The following is a 27,446-nucleotide window of genomic DNA, read 5'->3' as shown; positions in this document are numbered from 1 at the left end:
GAACCAGACAGCGTCTTACTGTGAGGCGACAATGCTACCGTTTATTGGAGGCTACTAGTTTACATCCCCTTCATACTATCAGAAACATACCCAAATCTCAATTTCTGAGAGTTAGGAGAATTTGCTCGGATCAAGGTACCTACGCCCATCATCAACAGGACCTCATAGAAAGGTTTCGCAAATCGTGGATTTAAGCCAGGGTATATCAGGACAGCCAGTAATTGGGCTCAAGATCAGGATAGAGCTAAATTATTGGAATACAGGGTGAGATCAGGTGCAGAACAGGACACAATCAGGTTTGTGACTACATATGCAAGAAACATTAATGCAATCAGAAATGTTATCAAAAATAATTGGAACATTCTCTTGGCTAATCAAGATCTAGCCAGGATACTAACGTCTGAGTGTTTGTTTTCCTATCATAGGGGTCATAATTTATGGTCATACCTTAGTCATTTTAAATCTGGATTCAAGAAGTCCACTTTTGGCCAACAAACTACATTAAATGGAGCTACATTGATGGGGTCCTTTCCATGTCGGCACTGTTAATTCTGCACACATATGCTTAAAACCAAGGAATTTTCTAGTATAAATACTAGTAAGGTCTATCAGGTTAAATGTTTTGGTAATTGTGGGACGGACTGGGTGGTCTATTTGGCCACCTGCTCCTGTTCCGCCTTTTATGTGGGACAGACGTCCAGGCCACTAAGAATCAGAATGTTTGAAAACTTCAGCAATATTAGAAATCAAAGTTTGACTAATGCTCTTTACAGACATGTCCAAAAACATAAAACAGCCAAATTCCATTTTACTGTCATAGATAACATTTGGGGGGACAGGTCCAGGAAAATGGGATGGCATAGTATATTGAATAATAAGGAGAAGGTTTGGATAATTAAATTAGGGGGTTTATTTTCCCCTGGCCTGAATGACCATCTTTGAATGATGGTTTGCAATAGCTTTGTATTTGATTTCATGTACTGTGCCTATGGCTTTAAATGCTGAATGGTCTGCCTAATTAATGTATTTAGGATACTATTTAAGTTTCCTTTTGAATGTAATGAGTGTATCACTGATGAAGGTCTTGGGGCCAAAACCGGTTTGATTCATGGTTTATACATTGGGATATTAATATATTTATATTTTCTCACTCTTTGGTGCTGGCTCCATTTTTGAGTTTATGATTGCTTTTGGGCCTTTGCACCAGCCTTATGTGCGAGTACGCTGTGTGGTAGATTTTCTAATGAGCCCATCTCAAAGAAAAAAGCATGCATTACTAATTTTAATAATTGAACTGAGACTTCTCAAGAAGAGCTGTTTTAAAGAAATGGTAGAGTTAGAGGGTAAAGAATACAGAAAACCTAAGATTGTATGCTGTACCAGGCAAACTAAAAGAAACAGACTATATTAATTTTATGAAAAGCAAAGATAAGCAACTGGACTTATATTTCACAGCAGGCTTTGTTAACTGAAAGGGCACACTGAGTGTAAGCTTCAAACCTGGCCATGAGAAAGTAGCCAAGACCTGTATAGTAAAGATGCAATCATACCAGCATAAAGGGTTGATCCTGAAAAAAAACTGTAGCAGTATGGAAATATTAAACGTTGGAGTCAGCAGAATGTTGTGGAAAATGATTACTCAAAGTAACCCAGACAGAGAAGAAGCAAACTAATGCCAGCGATCAGGGAATGTCAAGAGGCAGGTGTGACTTTCAAGCCATTTTATCCAGATGTTTTCAGAATTTTTTTTCCTGGAGGATCAAAGACATTGTTGGATGAACAACAGGCTAAGGAGAAAATAAAAGTTTATTCAACAAAACGTGAGCCAGCAAACAGGACAGGTCTCCTCTTCTCATTCCTCTGGCAATAAAGCTCATAAAAAGTCTTTGCCAGCCAAAGCTTTTCCAATGTTCCAAAGGAAAATGCTTCAGAGACAGAAAAAAAAAAACACACAGGTGTTGACTAGAAGAATCAAGCGTACCTTTGAGTATAATGAGAGTGTAGTGTTGGAAGATGAACATGAAGTCAGCACACCGTGAAATATAGCTTTGCAAGAAAAAGTGTCGGACAATGACTGGATTTTTCCTGACTTTGTTAAATTTTTGGGTGGACTGTAAAGCATATACCCCACTTTATGTCAATAATGTTTAGAAGAACACTACAAGGGAGAAAAGTAAGTACAAGTAAGCCAATGTTTTGTTCTTATTAGTACTTGTATAAACATTTCTTGATAAAAATTGCATGTTATATAAAATACACCAGTTTTGTCTAGTCAGGGTAAATTTAAATGTGTTACGGGGAGGCTTTTTAGTGACTATTGCATGTGTTAAAGACATTAAAGTAAATAAGTATTTTTAGTTGCAAAACATATGGGCTTTACAGTATAACGAGAAGAAAGGCTTGATAAAAGCATGTTTACTGTGACTATGTTGCGATCTTGGATTGCTGGGATGTGTAAAAGTGCAGTGATTATATTCAATGTAGAATTAAGATATTTTGTCTTATTTTACAAGGGCGAATATCTAGATTAATCCTCTTGGTGTAAGCTATAAACATTTTTTGTAAGCAAGCAGGCTTGAAAAATAATACAAAATGATGAAAGCCACAAAAATAGGCATCAAGATGACTGCAACTGTAGGCATTTGTACATTTTTTCTAACTGAAATTAACAAAGATTCATTGCTGACTACTTTACATGGAGACAAGCTGTCTGCAGGTGGAAGCAATTAATGTTGAAAGTTCTTGGCATTTTTTACTGAGGGAAATGTATAACTTAAAGAAACAATAGCAAGCAATTCAGTGAAAAATAAAGTTTGACATTACCATGAAGTGAATAAAAGATAGTAACCTCCTTTGCAGCCTTAATACTTGAATGCATGTAACAGAACAGTGTACAATTTATTTTTATTTAAATCAGCCAATGTACAATTTCCTAGGGCTAAAAGTTAATGTTTTCTGAAAACATGCAAGATGTTTTTTTTTCATATCTGGGAATGAAAGAGAGATAAGAAAAGAACAGACAACAATTCATTTCAGTGGGAACACAGGCTATAGCATACACATTAGTATGAATAACCTTAATTTTAGGTTATGTAATGCTTTTGGGTGCAGCTGTCAATTTGGGGCAATTGTTTCTATATGGAAGGTTAAACTACAGTTTTTTGGAGATGTACATAGTTTTGTGTTTACGTTAATAGGGGATGGGAGTATTGTAAAAATGTATTTAGTTTTTTGTTTGAGAATTGTCATTAAAACAAAAAGTCCTGAAAAATGGGAAATAGGTTAAAATGGAGATGAGAAAAAACTGTATATGGTATATTAGATAGCAAATGTTGGAGGTTTGATGGGGAAGACTGAGGTAACTACAAACAATTGTTTTGGGAGTGCAGTAAGTTAGCAGATTTTAAAAATCCCTTACAGAATAATGTCAAAAATATCAGGTGAGCAAATGGGAGTAAGTAAGGAAATGATTCTTTTGAGCTGGGACATAGTATCTGAATTGCCTAGACACAGTAAGGCCTTGTTAAAAAATGGAAATCAAAGTGTAAACTAACTGTATTTGAAGACATGAATACAGTAAAAAAATAAAGGAACTGGAAGAAGGATTTTTAGAAAAGGGGGAGAGCAAATTAAATAAAAATAAATGGAAATTGTAGCAACAATACATGCAGAATAGTGTTCAAGATGAGGAGTGAGGTTTAACGGAAGGCAAGAACTGAACAATTTATGTAATGCTGGACTGAATATAAAGAAAACATGTATGATGTATAATGAAAATGGAAAATATGTTAATATGATTTTTCTTTTTTAATGTATGCCTGCCTATGTCTTAAGTGATAAATTAATAAACACTGTTTCATTTCCAATCAAAATCCTTCCTCCATCCTGTATAAAATTCCTATTTTAATAGGATTATACTAAGCTCTCCAAATGCTTCTGAAGAAAATGCCCAAAGATTCTTTGCCTAATGCTTCTGATTAGCAATTAGCCCCCAATGTATATGCTCCTCCTCTGTTTAAACAGCCTTTAATATTACACTTTTGTCCAAACTCATTTTATAAAAATTCCTCAAATTAACTTTTCGTTTTTGTAACCTTTCCTTTCTTTGGCATTATTCTGTCATACACTACCCCTGATACTCTGTGCCAGTTGGCTAAAGCCCCTCTAATTCTATCTTTGACCTCCTCATTCAGACTTTCCTTCTTCTCACCCACCCCACCCAGGTACCTGAAGCTGTTAACTTGTGCCACTATTTTTCATTCTATCACAATTTTCAGTTTCTTCTGATTTACCCATTTGCTGCCAGTACAACTGTATTATCTGTACTTAGTTTAAGCCCATGCGCCTTCAGGTTTGCATTCTATTCCTCTATCATTTGCTGAAATTCTTGTTCAGAGTCTGCATGTAATGCAACATTGTCTGCATGCAGCAATTTTGTTGATCTGCTCCCTCCGATCTATTTGAAAATGTAGTCCATGACCACTATAAATAGCAGCAGGCTTAGAGCAAAACCCTGATGCTCTCCCATAGGAAATCTCTCTGTTGAGTCTGAACACTACTTGCACTTGTGTCATTTGGTCCTTGTACACAGCCTGTACTAATTCTGTCAATATGTTTCCAGGACTTTGAACCATTACAGGACTGCCTAAATCAGCTTTCTTGGGACCATGTCATATGCTTTCTCAAGGTCTAAGAATGGCCTGTTGGAATCTTTCTTTATCTCTAGCTTCATCTATATGTCTTAATGCAAATATCAAGTCATTTGTACTGCATCCTGAGCACACTCTAAAGTGCTCATCTCCGATTTTATTTATCAATCACCCTTCCAGAACTTTCATGCTGTGCGACAGGAGTTTGATACATATATACTGCCCATGATTGTGAATATCCCCTTTGTTCTTGTACATTGGCACTAGTATGCTTATTCTCCAGTCATGTTGGATACATATTTCTGTCCATGCTGCTGTGAATATCTTTAGGATCCATTTCTCCCCTAACTCATCAAACATCTTGATTATATTTCCGGTAACCTCATCTGAACTTGCTACTTTCCATGATTTCATTTTCTTTAGTGCTGTTCTTACTAAGGTGGGCTCCTCCTCTTCTTTCATATTAACAAATGTCTAGGGTAGCACACTTTCTATAGGGTTTTATTAATTTAGAAGCTGCTGAAAGTGCTCCTTTCATCTGCCTTTGACGTCTTGTGTACTAGTGAGCAGTTTGTTGCTGGTCTCCCTTGTGACTGGTGTCTAATGAATATCTTCTTTATCCTTCTGTCTTTGTCTTGCAATCTGAGAGAGTTTCTTTGTGCCATCCACTGAATCATTTTCCAGAAGCTGGCAGAGTGTCATTGATGCCTTGTACTTCACTACTGCAATTGCTGTCTTAAACCTCTTTGTTAGCCAACCAGTATTCCTTCTTAATCTGGTCAGTCCTTTCTATCTCGCACTTTTTCTTGCACTCTTTTCTTTTGATGAACTCCTGGTCATTTGCATTACACCACCAACTTTCCTTATGTACCTTATTTCCATACATGGCATGGCCACATATCTGTTAAACAGTCCTCGCACATGTTTTGGGGCACTGCCATTCTTCTTCAATTCCACCTACAATTCTCATCTTCCTGAGGTGCTACAGTTCTGAATACTTCCTTAAACTCTTGTGTTTTCTCTACAGTCAACCCATGCAGGTCTTCAGACTATTCTTTGTTAACCTTAGAGCCTTCTCTGACCAGTGCTTTCATCTGATTGTGGCAACATGTGGTTTATATCATGGATCAACTATTTCACTGAGGAAGACTTTGCAATCGATGATTCTACCCCAGTGCCCTTTCCTTACTAAGAGGAAGTCTATCTGAGTTCCATGTTGGCCACTCTTGTAAATGATCTTGTGACTGTCTCTCTTGCTGAACCGTGTTTTTTTTTTTAAACAAGAAACAACTTTATTGAATTATCACTTATAACACAGGCAATCATTCATCATACATTATATAAATGAAATAAATGAAGACAAATTACACTGACATATTTTCATTTGCAAACATTATACATCATTTATAATCTTCTGTACAATCATTGTATGTCAAACATTATACCGCTCATTCAATTCTTACCTTCCCTTAAACCTCATTCCTCCTCGAAAACATTCTGCATATATTGTTCACAAAATTCCCATTTTTTCTATGCAATTTGCTCCTACCCTTTTCTAAATATCCCACTTCAAGTTATTTTATCTCTGTTACTATATTCACTACTTCTACTATTGCTGGTTTAAACTCTGACTTCCATTTTCTAGTAATTGCTTCATTGGCAGCCACCATAATTAAATTCAGCAAATCATTAATATGTCTAGGCAATTCTAATTCTGTATCACAGATAAAAAAAAATAATTTCTTTAGTTACACGATTATGCTAACCCAGTATTCCTGACAGAGTAGTCTGCAGGGAATTTTTAAAGTCTGCCAACTCATTATAGACCAAAAATATGTTCTGAATTACCTCTTTCTTCCACAACATCTGCAATCAACCTGAGGAAAGTTATTTGGAGTCTGCTTGGGGTATAAAAATGTAAAGAATACCTATGCAAATACATCCAAGAAAAGATCCTACATCATCTAGACTTTGTTGCAAAATTTGGATATATATATATATATATATATATATATATATATATATATATATATATATATATATATACACACACACACATATATACATATATATATATATATATATATATATATATATTCTCATTGTTTCTTTGTGAATTACTTATCTAGTCCTTTCTAACCTCCTCTGACAGATTCCTACAGATATCATGCAATATTTTATATGCCCTACTAATTATCCCTTTTTAACAGCAGCTTCTGTTCTACATTCTGCTAAAAACATTGTCATCACAATGAACAAAGCATGCTGGAGGGATAGGTTCCTGACCCAGAGACTCCCCAGACTCTGGAATAGACTGCCCATACATGTCAAACAGATCGCCTCTTTCACCCTCTTCAAAAGGAACCTTGATGATTAGATGGGAGATAGGAAATTCACCCTGGGGATCACATCATTCTCCCTGCTAGACAGGGGTTCAGGGAAGTAAATACTGTGGGAAGAAATAGCCAGGGAATTGTTATGGCTAGGCTTGTATAAGCCCTAGGGCCGATAGCCTAGTACCAACCTATGAACCTATGAAAAACTGGTCTTTCACTTAGGATCCCCTATTCCTTTCTCTTTGTCTACACTCTGCTGCTGAACCTTGTGTTGCTCACCATCAAGCCATCTGGCAGGTAGAAGTCTAGAATCTCCTCTCCTTCTTTACTCCTGTTACCCTATCCATGTGGACTCGGGCAATCCTCATGTCTCATTCTGTCTGTCTCAATATGTGCATTCAGGTCCCCATTATCAACATCAACTTGTGCTATCCTGATTTTTCTAGTAGGTCCTGCAACTGCTGCCTGAATGCACTATTAACATTTAATCCTCGTTTATTATACTGCTTCCTAATTTGTTCTAGCTTCCTACTTATGTCATTTATAGAACATATAACAGAAACAGACTCAAAAGATACATTTATTTTACTCTTTTTGAATTCTATGTATTTCTTCTACAATAAGCATAGACCTTCAATTACAAATCCAGGACCATGGCAAAAATAGGGGGGCGGTGGGATTGACTGGCTACTGCAGCAGTGATCTACTTGAACATCTACTGTTATGGTAGATTTACTTACACAACTGTATTATGTTCATCATTAGGTCACTGCTGCAGTAGCCTTAACTATATGGGTAGAATACCAAAGCTTAGAAAGACTGAGGAGGAAGAATGAGGATATAGAAGCTTCTGGACAATGGTCCTTGTGAATCCTACTCCAGACCAGGAAAAAAAAGAGTTAATTTGCAGTGCTTTGTAAAAGTATGTGCATAAGACAAAGTTTCTGTTTCTACAACACTTCTAGAAAGCGCCTGTTGTTACAGACTGAAGAGGACAGGGAAATGTAAGAGGTGGAGTCAGATAAAACTAATCTCACCTTTGTCAGTTCCCTTTTTTACAAATTAAAAACTGGAATTTAAAAGGTCAGGGGGATGTTGATGATGACACCACACAGATTTTATGTACCACTGAATCCTTCTCATATGGAGGAGGTCTCCGATCTTGTAGCCCAGGCAGGTATGACCCTAGGCGCGAGTAGCATCCTGCCATCACCCAGAATGATACCACAGTACAAGGACAATATGATCGACTTCAACAATTGGCTAAGCTTCTGGTGTCATTCTAAGGGGATCCAGTATCTGTCTGCCTGGGATGACATGATTGACAGACCACAATGCTTTGCCAGAGATGGCCTGCACCTGTCGCCCTTGGAATTCCGGATACTGGCTAAGGGTCTTTCCACCCCTATAGTGCCTTATTTAAGCAAGGTTCAAATGACAAATTCACCACCATAACAAGTACAAGCAAGCAAAATCTGGGGGTAATGCTACTCAATGCAAGTCTAAACCTCAAAATGCATTCACTCAAGGCACTCCTTAAAATGTAGAACATCGACATCTGTGCAGTGACAGAGACCTGGTTCAAGGCTCCAGAGAGCACCCCTGCATTACCAGGCTATAATTCATACCACACCTTTCGGCCACCTAACCTGGACCAAAACACTAAATGCGGAGGAGTGTCCATATTCATTAAGGATATCCACACCTCCAGGCTAGCTGCTCAACATAATGCGTCCAAGATTATCCAAGTGCAACTAACTCTGGGCAAGACCGCAATCGAAATTGTAACTTGCTACAGATCCTCCACCATGCCTCAGGATTCTCACTCCTCATTTCTTGATAGACTGGAAAATATTAGGGTACAACCCAACAGCCTAATAATGGGTGATTTCAACTACCCCACCACTAACTAGGAAAACTACTCATGTACCAACTCTTTTGCTCAACGTTTTCTGGAATTCATAAATTCCAACACCTTGGATCAACTTATCCACAACCCCACCAGGGCCAGCAATACCCTAGACCTGTTCATTACCAACATGGGTGACCAGTGTTCCATACCAGAGGTCAATTCCTCGTTGGTCAGATCCGACCACAAGTTAATCAGCGTAGACATCCACATCCCACCCCCCATTAGGGAAACCACCGTAAAACATTTCTCCAAAGTCAACGTCACTCTTCTTAAGACAGAAGTGGCAAACTTCACGACACCTATGCAGATGGACAATAGTGGTACGACTGCTGAATCCTACGCAAATGCACTTTATAAGCACTTACACGAGTGAATGGATCATGCTATCCCTAACAGAACTAAGATGCTATCCTCCAAAAAAAGGAAGCCAATCTGGTGGTCCCCTGCCATAAACAAACTCTACAACAGAAGAAAGAAACTGTTGCAAAAAAAAAAAAGAGTAAAATCCCATCATTGGAGGAACTCCCTGGTCAGCCTCGGTACGAAGCTGAGATCCCTCATAAAAAGCCAAAGCTAGTTACGAAAACAAAATTGCCACTGATTCTAAAGATGACCACAAAGCATTCTATAGCTATGTCAAGAATTTCAATGGCAACACTCAGATCTGCTCTGAGTTACAGCACAATGGCAATAGATATACAGAACCAACTGATATTGCCAAAATCCTGGCAGATAGGTTCAGTGCTAACTTTACCCCCCTCTCACCCCCTAAAGGGCCCATCTCTATACCAGAAGAATGCAAAGTTCTTGTAATCACGGCTGGACAGGTAAAAACCACACTCTCCAAAGCCAAGAACACAGCATCCATGGGACCTAACAACATCCCAGGTTGCGTTCTACATGAACTACAGAATGAACTGGCACCCCACCTAAGCACCATGTTCAATCATAGCCTCACCTCAGGCTTTGTAAGCACCATGATCAATCATAGCCTCACCTCAGGCTTTGTTGCCCACTGAATGGCCATCCCCCAATCTGGAATTATAGATAAACTCACTAAACTAGGTAGAAATCCCTATGTCACAAGATGGGTTGCCAACTGGCTCACTGACAGAACCCGCACTGTGAAAGTAGCAGACTCCAAATCCGACTTCAGATCAGTGACAGGTGGAGTACCACAGGGTTCAGTCCTGGGTCCTCTCCTGTTTGGTATTTACTTTTCTGAAGTACAGGCTAACACAGAAGGTCTATGGCTAATGAAGTTCACAGATGACTGCAAACTAGGAGCCATAATTGAAACTCCTAACGATGTGGACATCACTGCGACAGATGCTTGGTGTCAAAGCCATGGCCTCAAGCTCAATGCCAAAAAGTGCATTGTCATCCCCTTTGGTAAAAACTCTGTACCCATGAGCTACCACATAGGTGGTAGTCTACTTAACGCCGAAAGTGTGATAAGAGACCTTGGGACACAGGTGGACAGTAGTCTCTCCTTTGATAATCACATTGCCACAGTAGTCAGGAAATCCTCATCACAAAAGGGTTCCCATCCAGGACAAAAAGGTCATTGTTCGCCTCTACTCATCACTCATTAGACCCATTATAGAGTACACCTCCCCTTTTTGTATGTACCTCACAAGACATCTACAACAACTGGAAAGGCCACAGAAATACCTCACAAAGAGGATTACTGGCCTCAAACAGATGTGCTATGCACACCGTCTCAAAAAACTCCAGCTTTACTCCATCGCATATTGCCTACTCAGAGGCGATCTCTGCCTAACATACAAAGCTATGTAAAACCCAGAGCTGTTGGACATGCTCCACTTAAAGAAATCCCAATCCCTCTGAACTAGACACTCTAGGGACCTAAACCTTGACACCACAATAAACAGAACATGCTGAAGGGATAGATCCCTGTCCCAGAAACTTCCCATACTCTAGAACAAACTACCTATCTATATCAAACATAGCTCCTCATTAGCACTCTTCAAATAAAATCTTGATGATTGGATGGGAAATAGGAAATTCATCCCAGGGATCACCTCTGTGGCTCTGCTCGACAGAGGCACATGAAAATAATTTTCTTGGGTGGCGAAAGCCAGGGTACCTTTTTGGCTAGGCTTGTATAGGCCCTAGGGCCGATAGCCTAGTACCTACCTATGAACTACAGGAATCATGAGTACTGTAGATGCCATGAATCCTAAAATTCTGATATATCCCCTTGTTTATGTTGGCTACTGACTGGAAATCTTAGGAACAGATCTAGATACTGATCTACTCTTTCTTGTGGGACAAAGGCCCTTTAAAGGGATGTTTCTAGAAGACACTACAAGAATATGATTTTGTGAGCTGGAATTAAACAAGATCTATGAATGTTCTCCTGGAATCGCAGTCCAAGAAGTAGACATCATAACACAATGAAAGATTCCTGACAATCTGAAAAAAGAGTCTGTAAAGATAAGCAAATATTCTAAATATGGAAAAAGACTGAATGTGCAAACCAGGGACAGAAAATCTTTAAAAAAGAGGTTTGAAATCTTATGGTTATTGGAGTATGATGATAAACAGCCTTTAAACCTAGATTTACCAAAAACAAATCTAGAACTGGTCTACGTCAGGCTTCTTTCTTTGGTACTAGATATATTCTTGAATAAAGCCCCTTCCATAGAGAAGAGGGAACAAAACATTCTATCACCCCTTTAGTCTGCAGGTGCTGAATGACAGGGGGGTAATAAAGAAGTCCGATCTGTTGGATGAGGTGGAATCCCTTAAAAAGTAGGTTATAGGGTCCCACTGTCACATGTAAATCTGTTGTACGACTCTCAAAAAACATTTGTCTGAGATTACATACTGCCAAAGAGAAATATAGAGAAGCAGATTTTGGGGAAGAGTTAAAGATCTGCCGGGGTGGAAAGGGGATTAACATTTGTAGATAGTCAAACTTACTGGACTGTCCTTGTTTCAGGAAGGCTCTCCACTTCTTTCTTGAACCTCCTTGTAATAAGAAGTTATGTACTCACCATAACGTTCCAACTGAGTAGGTAAACTTAATTTGTCAGCAACCTCTGGGATTTGGATCCGACCTCGAATCCGAGCCGGCAGTTTTCAACAGCTTTAGATCCGAGCTCCAAGCTCCTCCCCCTACCCATAATCCCCTGCCAACCCTGACTGACCTCAGATCAAGTTTGCCCAACAGCAGAGACTGCTATAAAATTATCATTCTCAAGATAAGTGGGTAAACCCCATGGACCTGAGTATGAAGACATTCACAAGTGAGGGGGCAGGAGGGAGGGATGGTTGCTGACAAATGAAGTTTACCTACTCAGATGGAACGTTATGGTGAGTACATAACTTCTTAATCTGAAGTAGTTAACTTCATTTGTGCAGCAACTTATGGGACAGAGTCCCCAGCTACCTAAATCTTGGGCGGCCTTCATGGAAGGATGTTCCGGAGCACTGCAGAGCCAAAGGATGCTCTCCCTCTGGAGACAATGTCCAATTTATAGTGATTGATAAAGGTATGAGACGAGGCCCAAGTGGCTGCAGAGCAAATATCATCCAAAGAGACTCTAGCTCTAAAAGCTGCAGAGGTAGACACAGAACGAGTAGAGTGGGCATGGACTCCCTGAGGTGCGGGCCTGCCCGAACTTTCATATGCTAAAAGGATACACTGCAAAATCCATCTAGACAGTGTGACTTTAGACACAGATTTACCCAAATTAAATTTGGCAAAGGAGACGAACAACTGGTCGGATTTCCTATGACCAATGTCCTGTGGATGTAGAAGCGAAGTTGTCTATGCACATCCAATGAGTGTAACTTGTATTCCCCTTTGTTATGGTGATTAGGAAAAAAGACCGGCAGGTTGATGGACTGGTTAATATTAGACTCAGAGGCAACCTTGGGAAGAAAGGAGGGATTGGTCCTGAGGTAAACTCTATCCTTGTGAAAGGTCAAGTATGGGGGTTTTACACAGAGGGCCTGTAGTTCAGAGACCCTTCGAGCCGAGGTGATAGCGACAAGAAAGGCCGTGTTCCGTGACAAGAATTTAAGATCTACTGTAGCTGCAGGCTCAAACGGGGGAGCTGTCAAGGCCTGAAGCACCAGCGTTAAATCCCAAGGAGGGACTACATCCCTTCACTGGCGGTCTGAGCAGAAAGGTGGCCTTCAAAAATGTCTTGCATAATTTCGTGGTGATCAAAGGGCCCAGTTCATTTCCCACGTGATAATGAGAGATAGCTGCTAGTCGAACCTTGACTGTGGAGGAGCTAGCCCCCTGATGGAACAGTCCTGACAGAAAGTCTAATACAGCGGGCAAGGGAGCTGCAAAAGGATCCAAATTTTTGCGTTCCGCCCAAATGGAGAAACGTTTCCATTTGCTGCTATAGATCTTTCTAGTAGAAGGCTTGTGTGCTGCTACTAGAATAGTTTTAACTGGGGAAGAGATGCCGGGAGTCCTAGCTACGAGTGGAACTGGAGCAGCCAAGCTGTGAGCTTGAGGTTGATCAGGTTCGGGACTGGGAGATCTAGGGGGTGGGATATTAGATCCGGACTGGGATCCAGAATCCAAGGAGGATTCACCAGATGAGACCAAAGGTAAGGGAACCAGGTTTGACGAGGCCAAAACGGGGCAATGAGGATAATCCTGCTCCCCAACCGACTGGCTTTCTGAAGAAACTTCAGCATCAAGGGAAGAGAAGGGTAAGCATAAAGAAGACCGGGAGGCCAAGCATGCACCAGAGCGTCTCTCGGGGGTTTCCCGGAGGGGGAAATGAGAGCGAAGTAGTCGTAACATTTTGTGTTCGAGGGAGAGGCAAAGAGATCACAACAGGGTTGACCCCATTTGGCGAAAATCTGATTTGCTATCTCGGGATTCAGAGACCACTCGTATGGCAACAGGATAGTGCGACTTAGTTTGTCTGCTAGGATGTTGGACCGTCCTGGAATGTGCGTTGCTACGAGAAAGCGGTTGGTGGAGATCGCCCATTCCCACACCCTCATGGCCTCTCGGCAAAGTGGGTAAGACCTGGTTCCCCCCTGTTTGTTGATGTACCAGACAACTGACATATTGTCCGTCTGAATCGTAATCGTTCCTACAGGAAGAAGGTCCTGAAGTGCTTGCAACGCTAGCAACACTGCCCTCATCTCTAGGACGTTGATATGCAGTGAGGTCTCTGTGAGGTCCCACGTGCCTTGGACTGTCCTACCCGAACAATGCCCCCCCCCACCCAAGGCGGGAGGTGCCCGTGGTCACCGTGGCTAGTGGAGGGGTCATAGAAAAGGGGCGTCCTTGCTGGAGGTCCGGGGATTGGAGCAGGGGATTATGGGTAGGGGAGGAGCTTGGATATTGGATCTAAAGCTGTTGAAAACTGCCGGCTCGGATCCGAGGTCGGATCCGAATCCTATAGGTTGATGCACAAATGAAGTTAACTACTTCAGATCTGTTTGTTTTTAATGTCTGCTTGCCTGAAGTTTGCTTAGACTGTGTATTTTGTTTTTTATAAAAATATCTTGAATTAAGGATGAAACCTTTAATAAATTTGGAGAATGAATGTTGAAAAATGCGAGTAACCCTTTCAATCAGCTTTTCTCTCTCATCACATTTTTAAATGGCCCCAAAACAACTTCCTCATAAAGGAAGAGTTCAACATTTTTATTTTTACATCTTCAGACAAGATCTGAGAATATAACCATGTAGATCTTCTCTGTTCTAAAAAAAGTATCAGCGGAGTCATAAATTCTCTTCAAAGAATATTTGGTTACTTCAGAACCAGAAAGAGAACTTAAAGAAGATTAACCCTATGATGAGGAAAAATAGCAGTTATGTTGCTCATATCAAAAGAAGCAATAAAAACTGTAACATGTGAACTTGACAATAAACAGTCCTGAAAATAAGTGTGGCAGAACAATATATTCTATTTCCAAAAATATCAAAACCTTTCCCATCCTTGTCAAGAGGGAGTGAGATAAATATTTTAAGTGTTTAGCTGCATAATGATTTGATAGGGAAATCACTGCATGGTCAAATTTGGGATGAAAAAATAGGTATTTGTAAGCCCGGGGAACCTTATAAAGTCTATTTATATTTTATGGGCTGCAGGCTGTCAGGCATGTTGCTGGCTGTAATAAAACATCCTCCAAAGCTGAAAGCATAGGAGAAACAGCAGTAGGCTGAGGAAATTCCAGTTGTCAAAACCTCAAAAAGAATGCGCAGAAAAACACACAGCCTCTCAAACACTGCACAAAAAGGGGCAGTCACCACAGTCGAAAACGCATCCAAAAATATCACAAACACCTGTTTTGAAACAAATTTATTACAGATGTGCGTTTTCACCCATGATAATATGAACTTCATCAGAACATCACATACACCTAAGCACACTGTTAAAATATGCACAATTAAAGCATCGCTCCACATCCGTGATAATACATTTGTTTCAAAACAAACATTTGTGGCTGCTTCCTATTGTGCAGTGCTCAAGAAGAAATTTCAGTTGTAAAAGTCATATTTTTTTTTTTCAAAGAAACTCTTCAAAGGAAAACTTGGTAATATACTATCCTGAGAAACAGAATCTATAGTCTGAGAAAAAAATCATAGTATTTGTTACCCGCAATTCCCTTCCTCGTTCATCACACTGGGAATCTTCAGACACAGAAGAATGTACTTTTTTTACCAGAAAAAAAAAATGGAATGTGAAGGGTTAAAAGCCTGAACTTAATCTTGAGAGCTATGTTCAATAATTCGAATACTAACTTTCTACTTCTTTTTAAAAAGGGAATTGCCACAGAAGCAGATTGATTCATGTCAGGAACATCACTCTGAGACACAGGCATCATAGGCCAGGCAGAGAAGCATTCCCCGCTTCTTCCTCCGAGACCAACAAGAGTGGTTCTGCCTTACCAACAGCGGGCACTCCAACAGCCACAGAGGATCATAGGAGGTTAATAGGCTATTGGTCCTGAGGCCCTTAAAAGCCTAGCCAAGAGATTAGCCCATGTTTAGACAAATCAGCACCCGATGCCCCTGTCCGGCAGGGACATGGGTGGAATCCAAGGGGTATATTTTCTGTTTCCCATCCAGTTTACGCTTAAAAAGGGGTAAAGAGGTACTCTGCTTGATGTGGAGAGGGAGTCTATTCCATAGATGGGTGAGTCTCTGGGACACAAATCTGTCCCACCAACAGGTCTTGTTGATGTCACAGACCAGGATGAGGGCACGTGTGCATGTTATTCAAGTGGAGCTTGACTTGCGGATATGCAGCAATCCCAACAAGATGGGGTCCATGATTGCTTTGTATGCCATACATAGGTCACCTCTGAGGACTGTGTATGAAACTGAGTACAGGGATAAGGCTTTTAGCCTGTGTATGATAGATGTTTCAGGCCCTGGATTCTCCTGGTGAGGAACCTCTGTGGTCTCTCCAGCTGCTGCATGTGCTTTGCGAGGTACATGCAGAAAGGGGCGTTGTACTCAATAATAGGCCTTATAAGGGAAGAATACAGGGATGTTATGACCTCCTTGTCCCTGGATGAGATACCCTTACTTATGAGGTGGGCCATGTAGAAGGCTTCCCGTACAATATAGGCAACATGGTGGTCAAAAATCAGGTTGCTATCAACCTGGGTGCCCAAATCCTTCGTGACTGACTGAGTACTTAGGACGTTGTTATTAATGTGATAATTTGTGGGGACGTCACTCTCCCCAAAGGGGATGATGATGCATTTTTTGGTATTAGTCATTTGTCTGAGTGAGACCCTCTTGGAGGATGTCCACATCACTAGGCGAAATGATGACAGCACTCAGCTTGCTGTCATCTGCAAACTTGGTCAGCCATAGCCCACTGGTTTTGGCCTGCACCTCCGAAAAGTATATCCCAAATAACAGAGGCCCCAAGACTAAACCTTGAAGTGTGCCACTTGTTACGGGTCTACTGGCTTGAGGTGGCTTCCCCTATTTTGACTATGTGGGTTCTATCAGTGAGCCAGTTTGCTACCCATCTGGTAACATACAGATTGATGCCTAGTTGAGACAGTTTATCTATTATGCCCGAGTGGGGAATAGTGTCAAAGGCTTTGGCCAGGTCAAGGTACGCTGTGTGGACCATCTTCCCCTCATCCATGGCTTTGGGGACTGTCTCAAAGAAGTTGACTATATTTAGCAGACATGACCTCCCCTTGATGAAGCCAAACTGTGTGGGATCAAGTGTTTGGAGGTTGCCAATGTCCTTGTTAATGAGGTCCATGTTAATACATTCCATGGCCTTGCAGATCAGGCTAGTTAGGCTGATCGGTCTATAATTTCCCGAATCGGGGGATGCTCCACCTTTGTGTAAAGGGATGACAGTGGCTGTCTTCCACTCAGCTGGGATGAATCCAGTACTCACGCTTTGGTTGAATAGGGTGCCTAACGGTGCTGCAATTTCCTGTCTGAGTTCATGTAGTATGCAGCCTGGGATGTTAACAGGTCCCATGGAGGCTGTATTTTTTTGCCTTAGAGAGCAGTGATGACATGTTCCCTAGATATAAGGGGAAGGGAGCAGGTACTGGGGATGTCCTGATTTACTGATGGGGGGACAGAGGGGTAAAGTATTCGCTGAATCTGTCAGCTAGCAAATTTGCTGTATCTACGGCATTTGTATATGTGGTGCCCTTGACCACTAGTTCTGAACAGATCTGGGTGCTTCCTTTGAGGACATGTATAAACCATGGCCCCTGGGGGCTGGATGGACCAAACCAGAGGAGACCAGTGAAAAAGATGAGTGGTCTTCTGGAATGGTAACTGCAGGTTCACCAATATGAGGGTCAGGCAAGTAAGCAGCCTGCTGAACTGGCAAAGGCCATTAAAGATCATGTTTAAAGTGGTGTAATAAAGTTTTATTTTTTACATAAAAAGGTGTTCACATGCGCAAGGATGCATGTAAACACTCTTATGTAAAACTAAAATTTATTTCAAGCCACTTTTTTAGAAACGTAACATTTAAATAATCTTGTGAGCACGGACATGTAAAGTACTTGAGCTATAGTTACAGCATTAAAATTAATATAGTGGGAGAGGTGGGAGAGGGCATGTATGTCACTTTGGGAGCCAGTATAATTAACAGTGGATTAGCATTAGTAAATATTTGTGAAAAAAATATTTAATTGCCAATCTGTTAAATTAACAATTTGGCAAGCAACTGTCCGGGTGTTTTTGCCAAGCTGTTAAATTAACAGGTTGGCAATTAAATATTTTTTCACAAACATTTACTAATGATAATCTACTCAATTATACCAACCCCCAAAGAGACACGTATACCTTCGTCCGGCATATTAATATTAATGCTGTAAATACAGCATAGCTACTTTACACCTCCATGTTTGGAAGACTACCGAAATGTTAATTTTCTAAAAACGTGGCTTGAAACAAATGTTATTGTTACATAAGAGTGTTTGCATGCATCCTTGTGTATGTGAAACTTTGTTTCACCACTTTAAGCATGATCTTTAAGTGATTTTCTTTTTCTTGTGTCCAAATGAAGAAAGACAGGAGGAACTGATAAGCTGTTCCTTAGCTAAACTGTGAAAGAGGCTTGCAATGCAGCTAGTGATGTCAGCAATAGTTGGTAAAAGGTAAGTATAAAAAAGTAGTGTTTCCACAAAAAGTACACCAAGAAAAACACAAAACACACTTGTCCCAGCCCCTAAAAGCACTTTATAAAAGTCTTAATCATAAAGAATAAACTTATTTAAAAATGAAGTTTACATTAAAAACAATAACATAGACTAAGCTGCTTCAAATGACAATAAACTATCTAAAAATAATCAGTTCTTTTCAAAGAGCACTATTTTAGTCATAAAAAATTAAAAAGTAGAAGGCTATTCCCTAAAGAGAACTTCTCAGTTACAGAGACGTGTTAGCCAACCATTGATCATCAAAAGGCTGCAAGAGAGCACAATTTGGTGGCAGGAATGCTCTGGAAGGTTTGGCCACCAGTTTTCTCCCTGCCAAGTTCAAGGTCTAAATGGTCTGGGTGTGTGAAAGGTGCTCTAAGCTTTGGAAACTGTCCTGTCATTATATTCTAGGTGGACTATAACCCATAAAGGTTAGGCTAGTGCAGCAGTTATCTAATGATGAACATAAAGTTATATCAAGGAAGCATGGAGAGGATAGATTTAGCAGCTCTCTCAAGTTATGTCTTCCATGGTAGAGTGGCAATATTGTAGTGCCAGGTCTTGTCCAAATCCCATTTTGGATGAGGTGGAAGAATGGAATAGGTACGTCAATGTTGAAAGACAAATACATACTGAAGAATCCAGAATGCAGAACCCTGGAGGGTTAGAGATCTGGTTTGAGAAAATATATCTGAGAGGGAAGTTGAAGACACAGGGCAAACCAGCCGGGAAAGATTATGAGGGTCAGAGAGTTGGAAGACAGCTGTTAAATGCATCTAATGCTTGGAATGGATAAGCTCAGGAGTACTTTTTACTACAGAGAATTAACAGACCCCCCCCCTCACAAAAGGTACAATTTTGACTTTTGTTGAGTTAACTGGGCTAATGTAGACAGATTTTAAATGGTGACAATATCTTCATACCCATTCTATAACATGCAAAGTCTATCTTTTAAATTTGGAAGTGAAACTCAGAAAGGAAGTTAAGAAATTACTCTGCTACTTGTACATGAATCACTGGTGGAAGGTATGTATAGGATTCTAGTATACACTGGGAGTGGGATGTGAATGAACAAAGAAAAATGAGAAGATGAGTTGTATCGAAATATTAAAACAAAAAACACGGACGGTGGCAAATATGCTGTCACACAAATAGAATTTATTTATTTTAAGCGCTTTTTGTCAGCTCCAACAGCTAACTTCTTCAGAAACACTCTCAGTCAGTACAAGCACATTATATATGCATAAAAACCAATTACTTAACACTAATGACATTCATTAAGTTAAAGGGACAGAACAGATTTCCCAATACCAAATATCAAATAGCAAACTAAAATTAAATTGGGATAAAATAGAATTGAATGAGACACCCAGACATAAAAACATTAGGGGAGAATTGCCACCTACTTGATAAAAACATATTTATACTAAGAGGTTAGAAATACATATAGTAACTGAATCTATACTTTTTACTTGGTATTACTGATGTTCACTCCATATTGGTTCATCTCTTGAGGCTATTTAGTTTTAACACACTACTGATCGAACAAGAATCATTCTGTCACAAGAATCATGCTTTCAAATTTACGGTCATAGACCAGGTCAAAGTTGATATCAGGGGGGGTCCAAGACCTCTCAAACTTGAGGAACTCGAGTTAGCCTGGCAGGTGAGATTGAATGCTTACAGCTCCCTGGGGCTGAATGATTCTTGTTCGATCAGTAGTGTGCTAAAACTAAATAGCCTCAAGAGATGAACCAATATGGAGTGAACATCAGTAATACCAAGTAAAAAGTATAGATTCAGTTACTATATGTATTTCTAACCTCTTATGTATAAATATGTTTTTATCAAGTAGGTGGCAATTCTCCCCTAATGTTTTTATGTCTGGGTGTCTCATTCAATTCTATTTTATCCTAATTTAATTTTAGTTTGCTATTTGATATTGGGAAATCTGTTCTGTCCCTTTAACTTAATGAATGTCATTAGTGTTAAGTAATTGTTTTTTATGCATACATAATGTGCTTGTACTGAATGAGAGTTTTCTGAAGAAGTCAGCTGTTGGAGCTGACGAAAAGCGCTTAAAATAAATAAATTCTATTTGTGTGACAGCATATTTGCCACCGTCCGTGTTTTTTGTTTTAATAGGTGTTTTGCCAGTTTGCGTTTCTTGTATCGAAATATAGCAGTAGTGCAGTGGAATAACATTTTAGCTACAACAATAGGTAGCAAATCTCCCCCTGTGGTTACTTTATTAGCATTTTGAAAAAGGTGTCGAGGTGGCAACTAACCCGCCTCCACCATGAAAGACATGAGGATAAGCACATTCAGACACTTGTTGGAGGTGCAGGTCAAGGAAGGCAGGCTGCCTTCATATGCTTTGGAATTGTAACAGACTTAGGGCCATATGGACAGAAGCAATCTCTGCAATCAGTATGGGTATATTTACTGGATTTTCCCAATGTTTTATATTGGTTAATGGGAATTGATAGGCAAAACCTGGGTTGAAGATGTACAATGCATATCTGGATCACAAAGATGACATCTGCCCTCCATGCTGTTTTTTTTTTTTTTAACTTGAAGTCATCATTATTGAAATGGAAGCATCAAATCTTAATACCCATGAGTAAATTCAATTTTGTGTTTTTTTTAAACAAACAGAATGTGCTTAATTTGATGATTGTAATTGTATATTCCTGTTCTGACTGGTCAGAGATGCTGAAATGGAAGCAAAGGATGACAACAGTTATTTAGTATAGGTATCACATAATATTTAACTTTATATTCATTTTTTGCTTTTTTCTCTTTGTTATTAGAATGTCATTTTCTTTTTTTTAGTAGAAAAGCAATTTAATCACTTTGCTGGAAATGTGTTTTTCTCTTTCTCATTAATAAGTTTGGCTTAAAAAATAGTGTCCATAACCTGTACTGACTGTGCAATATCACAATACAGCACTGCACCAACCAATCCTGCCATGCATTATTGGAAAGATCTTTAACGTACAACAGTTTGTTAGAAATATAATCCTTTTTTGACCAAAATACTAAAATTCTAGCAGGTAAGATACCACTTTTCTTAAATAAATTCAGTGTCATCAGAAAGGCTTTTGATACAACACCAAAGTATATCCCACTGTCTAACAAACAATTTTCATAGTTTGCACATTGTGTAACCTGCAGTCTTTTTGAGATATTGCAAATCATAGGAGTTGTGCTTCTAATAGAGAATTTAGGAGAAATCAGTTCAGAAAGCAATTGTTTCCCTGCTTAAAGATCATATGCACCTTGGCGAAACTGAATGCAGCTACCTCATTCAATTTTCAACTACTAGAAAAGTTCACTGGTGGCTAGTGACTAGTTTAATCCTATTTTCACATAAAATTATGCTTTTATGTGAAAATAAGACTACTAAAATATGGCTCTGTCATGACAAGGATACATCCTTATTGTAAATGCAGTTGTGATGGGATGTTGGTTGTGACAGGAAGCTTTCCTGTCTTGCCTTCAGCCCAGGAAAAGGTAGATTAGATGATTGATTTAAAGTTATGGGCTTTGTACACAGACAAACCCATTTCCCTCACAAACTACTCTGCTTAATAGATGAAACGGGTATGTCTATGTACTTCTTTTTCTTACACATTTCCCCTACTGTATTATTTGTAAGTCGCCTAACTCCTGCAAACAACAGAACATCCACGTGGATAATATTAATGAATACACGCTACTTATACTCATTAAGTATTTGGTATTTCCACATGGCTGTTTGCTGACAGCAGTTTTTATGGTATTCTATATTGGTGATTTTTCATTTCTGTCCCACCAGACAAAAGAAGTAGGAAAACCTGACCTCATGTCATCACTGTGCAAAGTGTGATGACATGGGTCCACTCAGCATGCCACAAAGTCACAGGAAAACTTATAAAAGTGTGTAAAACATTATGAATTCAATTTTTTTCTGCAATTTGTACATTGGAAGGAGGATACTGGACTGCATCAACTGGGTTGTTTTTCAGGTAATAGCAGGCCACTGCACGTGATCTTTAAAATATTTCAGGTGAGATAGGGATTAATTGGCCTCCTGCTGTTCAGGACTGAATGAATTAAAAGCCAGTGGGTGACTTGATCCACGCCATCTGATGTAAGTACATACTTGCTCCTAATGCCCTGGCCATAGCATCAAAACAGGCAAAGTTGCAGTGAGCTGTAGAAAAGCCCATTGTGTATACTTCATACAGAGTCATGCAACTCCTTGTTGCTTATGTACTGCATGACTATGGTGTTTGTTCTTGAAACTTTCAAAGGTCACTATGGGCCATTTGTTAAAGAAAAAGAACAAAATTCTGTGGAGTCCCTAGATTTACAAATGACTGCAATGATGTGTTGCTTGAAAAAAGGCCACCATTTATGCACCTTCACTTCCTGAAATTAAGGTAATCCTACCGTGATACACTAAATGTGAGGTCAGTGTCTTATTTGGACTTTGAGAAATACAAGATAATGTTTGGATGATGGCAATCCCGCTGTACCATCAAATGAATGCTTTTATTAATTCATGGATCAGAGACGTCCTTGGATTGAAGACAGTGACTCCACAGAATGTGCATGCAGCACTGAACTTTTCCCATGTGAAACATGAACTTGAGTATTATGGAAACGCAGGAAAACATTCTCTAAGGCTGTCAGAACATTACTGCATCACTTGTTACAGCTGAAATATGTGATGAAAGAAGTCCATTATTATTAGCCTTCTATCCAGTTGCAGGTAATCATACCAGAAAGAGCATCCACAGATCTCCCAAACAGGTACTTTTCTCTGAAAGTTTCAGATCTGGGCTTTGTTGGTTAATCAACATCCCTGGATCAAACAAGCATTCCAGACTCTGTTGTGCAGTCAGTGTAAGTTCTCCTGAGACTGTGTTTCAAAAAAACTGGCAAAGGAACAGAGGAACAATGCCAGGTGAGTGATCAAAGTGACCATAAGATGCACATACTTTTAAGTATGCACACTTAAAAGTTCTTGCTATCTATTTTAAGCATGTAACAGTACTCACCACCCAAATTAGTCAGAGCTGTAGCTGATACCCTTGGTGTAATTTTGTCTATATCCATCCATGATTAACCTTAAAGGTAACCAAAGTAGCACTTTATTTGACCTACAGAGGTAACTTATTCCACAGTCTGGGAATATATTGAGTTAGGAATCTACCCCTCCAGCAAGTCTTGTTTATTAGTTGGTGCAGATTCAGGTCCTTAGGGAAGGTGCTTGTAAACTGTACTTGGTAATGGGTTTAATAAGATGAGTATGGTGGTAGGATGATCCTTTGGATATTGAGGCTATACCTGTAGAAATTAATGGAACCAGATATGAGGATTAACTAACTATGCAGGAAATATTACAACTGAATGGGAGACAGAGAGAGATGGCCACATAAGGTATCCAGGTCTCATACGGCCATATCTGTGTGAAATGAAGTACCATATATAATATATGAGGTGGGAGCAGCTTACATGTTGACCACTGCTGTGCTGCACTCTTTTTGCATTTAGCTTGAGCACATATTTTGTACACTAAATATGTGCATATTCTAGCTCTTCTTGGAGATGCTTAATATCAGTGAATAAGCAGCTTGCAATGATCAGCAAACTTGGTCAACCACACTTCTGGGATATTGGTTTGGATATTTGCAAACTAAATGAAAAACAGGAGAGTGGACCTTATCACCCCCCCCCCCCGAAGGTACTCCCCGAGTTATATAATTTTATGTTCTGAGAGGGTATCAGCAACTTTCACAACATGGAATCTCTTGGACAGCCAATTTGCAATCCAGCAGACAACATAGGCAGTCACCCTGTTTGTCTAACTTTTCAGCAGACAGGAATGTGCACTGCCAACAGCCTATAGTGAAAAGAAGCCCACCAGTCTCAGGCATATGGAGAACAACCTGAACAAAAGGAAAGTGGAAATGACAAGGAGTTGAACTGATAAATAGGAGATTGCCACATGAAACCTGAGAAAATGGCTGTAAGCCTTGTATACAGGAAAACAGAGCCAGATGTTTTTCATATAGAAGATTTGTATAAAAGCAACTGGCATCAGAAAATGAAGACACGTGGAAAGGGCTAATATTTTGAGCTTTTTTTTCTTTATTAATCTATTGACAATTATTACATCTAAAACAGGCTTTGAGCTTTTTTTCTTTATTGATCTATTGACAATTATTAGATCTAAAACAGGCTGACTTTCTTTGATAATATGACCTTTTAGTATATAAGTTGGCCTCCATACTGCCATTTTACTCTGATGATCCACTCACTTTGTTTAGAAACTGCTCTATAAAATAATTATCCATTTGCTTTTAACTGCAGTTCCATTTACTTTACAACATTTTATGGTTAATCATATTCTCTCTCAACAGCAGAATCCTGAATTTCTTGTACTAAAACCTCAATTTACTTAATAATATCCACTAGTACTGCATAGTATGTGCCTGACTGATAGTCCAGCATCCATGCCATCACCTGTTTTCTTTTTCATTGGAAGGGTACTTATAGCTGTTTTTTGGATCCCATATGTGTTACTAGCTTAAAAAAGCAATGTCAACCACTGGAATCTATTAAATGTTATTATGTGCAGGTGTCTAAGACTTTGACTCTAATAAAAAATTTGATGAACATGTCTACAAATCAATAATTTAGAGGATGAATTGTTATACATAAGAGCTAAGGCAAACACCTCAGCCTTACATACTGAATCTTAGAGGACAGCAAATATTTGCACTGCTTTTTAAAAATGTTCTTTCATCAGATTCAGGTGTATACCTTGAATCTGTAGAGCATTTATAATGGTGGTGTCATCAATCTATGGCTCTGTAGTTAGGTTAGCTAGGAAGCCAATTTGATCTAAGAGAATAAATCTTATTTCATTTATTTTCATTCTGAGTTCCTTAAGTGAGTGTTTTGGAGGCCGATGAAGACTGCTGTTATTTTAAGATACTTCTTTGCCATCCCTTACAATCAAAAACTGTTATCTGGGACTGTCACTTGACTATTGGATACCAGGGCACTGGGCGTACATTTCATGTAACTGAAATTTTACTCCTGATCAGGCATCTGGATCTACTAATGTTTGGCCTCTGGATGTCCATATTACAAGTATAAATGTATTCTTGTAAGGGAGGAGGAGACACGTAGAACATCTTCAGTCTTAATAAGAGGCTAAGGCAGCACCAGACTCTTGATGTCTAGGGTGGAAGAAAGCCTCTTTACAATCATAAATCTACATTTTCCTGCATCGCTTTATGACCGTTCTGGTGAATAAAGCACTGTGCTCAAACTAATATTCTGTTTCTGTTATCCTCAGTTCTAGCAGTGGAATGGTAGGGAGAACATGAGACTCTTGAGTATCTACTATCCTACAGAGAAAGAAATTAGTCTGCATGTCTGCTAGTAGATAAGAGACCTTAAATGGCACACTAGATTCAGTTCTGCAAAGTACTCACTATCGTCCTTCATTTCTTGGATTCATGACATGAAAGTTCTATACAAACCTTTTGATCATTAGGTGACTTAGAAGAAACAGAAAGAGCAAAAGTAGAAGGGATTAAATCTAGCTGCCTTCTATGCTCCACAAAAGCTTTCAAATTCCTAGTCCTCCTAACTGAGGTGTTTCAATAAAGTGAGCACAATGTACATGTTTAGAAGAATCACATTCATCCCTTACCAAACAAAATAAACATTTAAGATGATAACACTTGGGGGGTTATTTTATACCAGCAAAATAATTTCTTGATTTCTTTCTCTGTGATCATCATGAGATAAAATAGCCCTCACCAAGAAATTTTAGCAAATAAATATTATCAGTAACAATTCCTCACAGAACAGGATAAAGTTCTTCAAAAATAAGTGTGTAAAATTAAAGCTTGTAGAATTCACCCTAAAAATGCATGAACCTAGTAGATTAATTGTTCATTTTAGTGACAATAACAACAAAAAGAAGTGTCAGGGTCCCTGCAATGGCCAGCCACAAGATTGCAGTGATGTATCCACATTGATACTGAATTACTGAAAAAGTTGGTCTAGAGAAGTGACATATACTATTAGCTTTCTGATGAGTATCTGGGGACCACAGGGGATGTGCTCAACATCCTAGCTTTCTGCATACTGTCACAGTCATTACAAGCCAGAGACATGCAAATACTTGAGCACAACAGTAAAAAGAGATTACAGATATGGGCAAACAGTACCCTTTTTTCAGCAGAGTCCCAGGGAGACTAGCTCCAAAATATATATAATACAAGAGGAGGTTACAAATGGAAACCTAACAGAAAGAAACAATTTTTATAATTAAGCTGCTACATCGCTTTATATAAATACATCTGCATATATAACTGCATGAAATAAATTTGCAGATATCTGATACAGATATAATCAGCACTTGAAGAGTGAGGGGAAACTCTACTCTGCAAACATTGCCAGTAGTAGAAGAGAAAATTCTAAATAGTTACTTGCTGCAGAAGGCTTTCAAAGTCCGTTTTTATCAAGATGTTTAGTTCACTGAATTGCCAGCTTAAAGATCCCAATCAATTCTTGCTCTATATGGCCTGTTACAAACGAAATTATATGCCGTTATTTTACATAGAATGTAAAATATTATTTTATAACTTATACTAACCTAGAGAAGTAGTGAATATTGATGATCCATTGCTTGAGACGGTTATGCTAGTAACTGCCCTGAAAGAAAAAAAAAACATCAAAGAGCTTAGTTAATGCAGTTAATGGACAAGTAACTTAGTGGAAATTTAAGAAGAATTTGTGGAAATACTCTAATAACATAATCTTTCCATTAGCAATATTACCTCTGCAAACCACAAAGGTACAAACTTAAAAGAATTGCACACA

General features: G+C 39.2%; 1 protein-coding gene across 1 annotated transcript in view; it reads right to left on the bottom strand.

Annotated features, from left to right (window-relative positions):
- The window catches only part of NSMAF (neutral sphingomyelinase activation associated factor), a 2,091,028-nt gene that overhangs the window by 526,334 nt on the left and 1,537,248 nt on the right, over window positions 1-27,446 (bottom strand). The window contains exon 23 of the mRNA XM_044065485.1: window positions 27,220-27,278. Within this exon, the coding sequence (XP_043921420.1) occupies window positions 27,220-27,278 (59 nt within the window). The remainder of the gene's footprint in view (window positions 1-27,219; window positions 27,279-27,446) is intronic.

Source organism: Protopterus annectens, chromosome 3.part0, assembly GCF_019279795.1.
Source record: "Protopterus annectens isolate FY-2018-M chromosome 3.part0, PAN1.0, whole genome shotgun sequence".
NCBI classification, from domain to species: Eukaryota; Metazoa; Chordata; order Ceratodontiformes; family Protopteridae; genus Protopterus; species Protopterus annectens.
The sequence above is the reverse complement of the archived record's forward strand: the minus strand, read 5'-3'. Positions and strand labels throughout refer to the sequence as shown.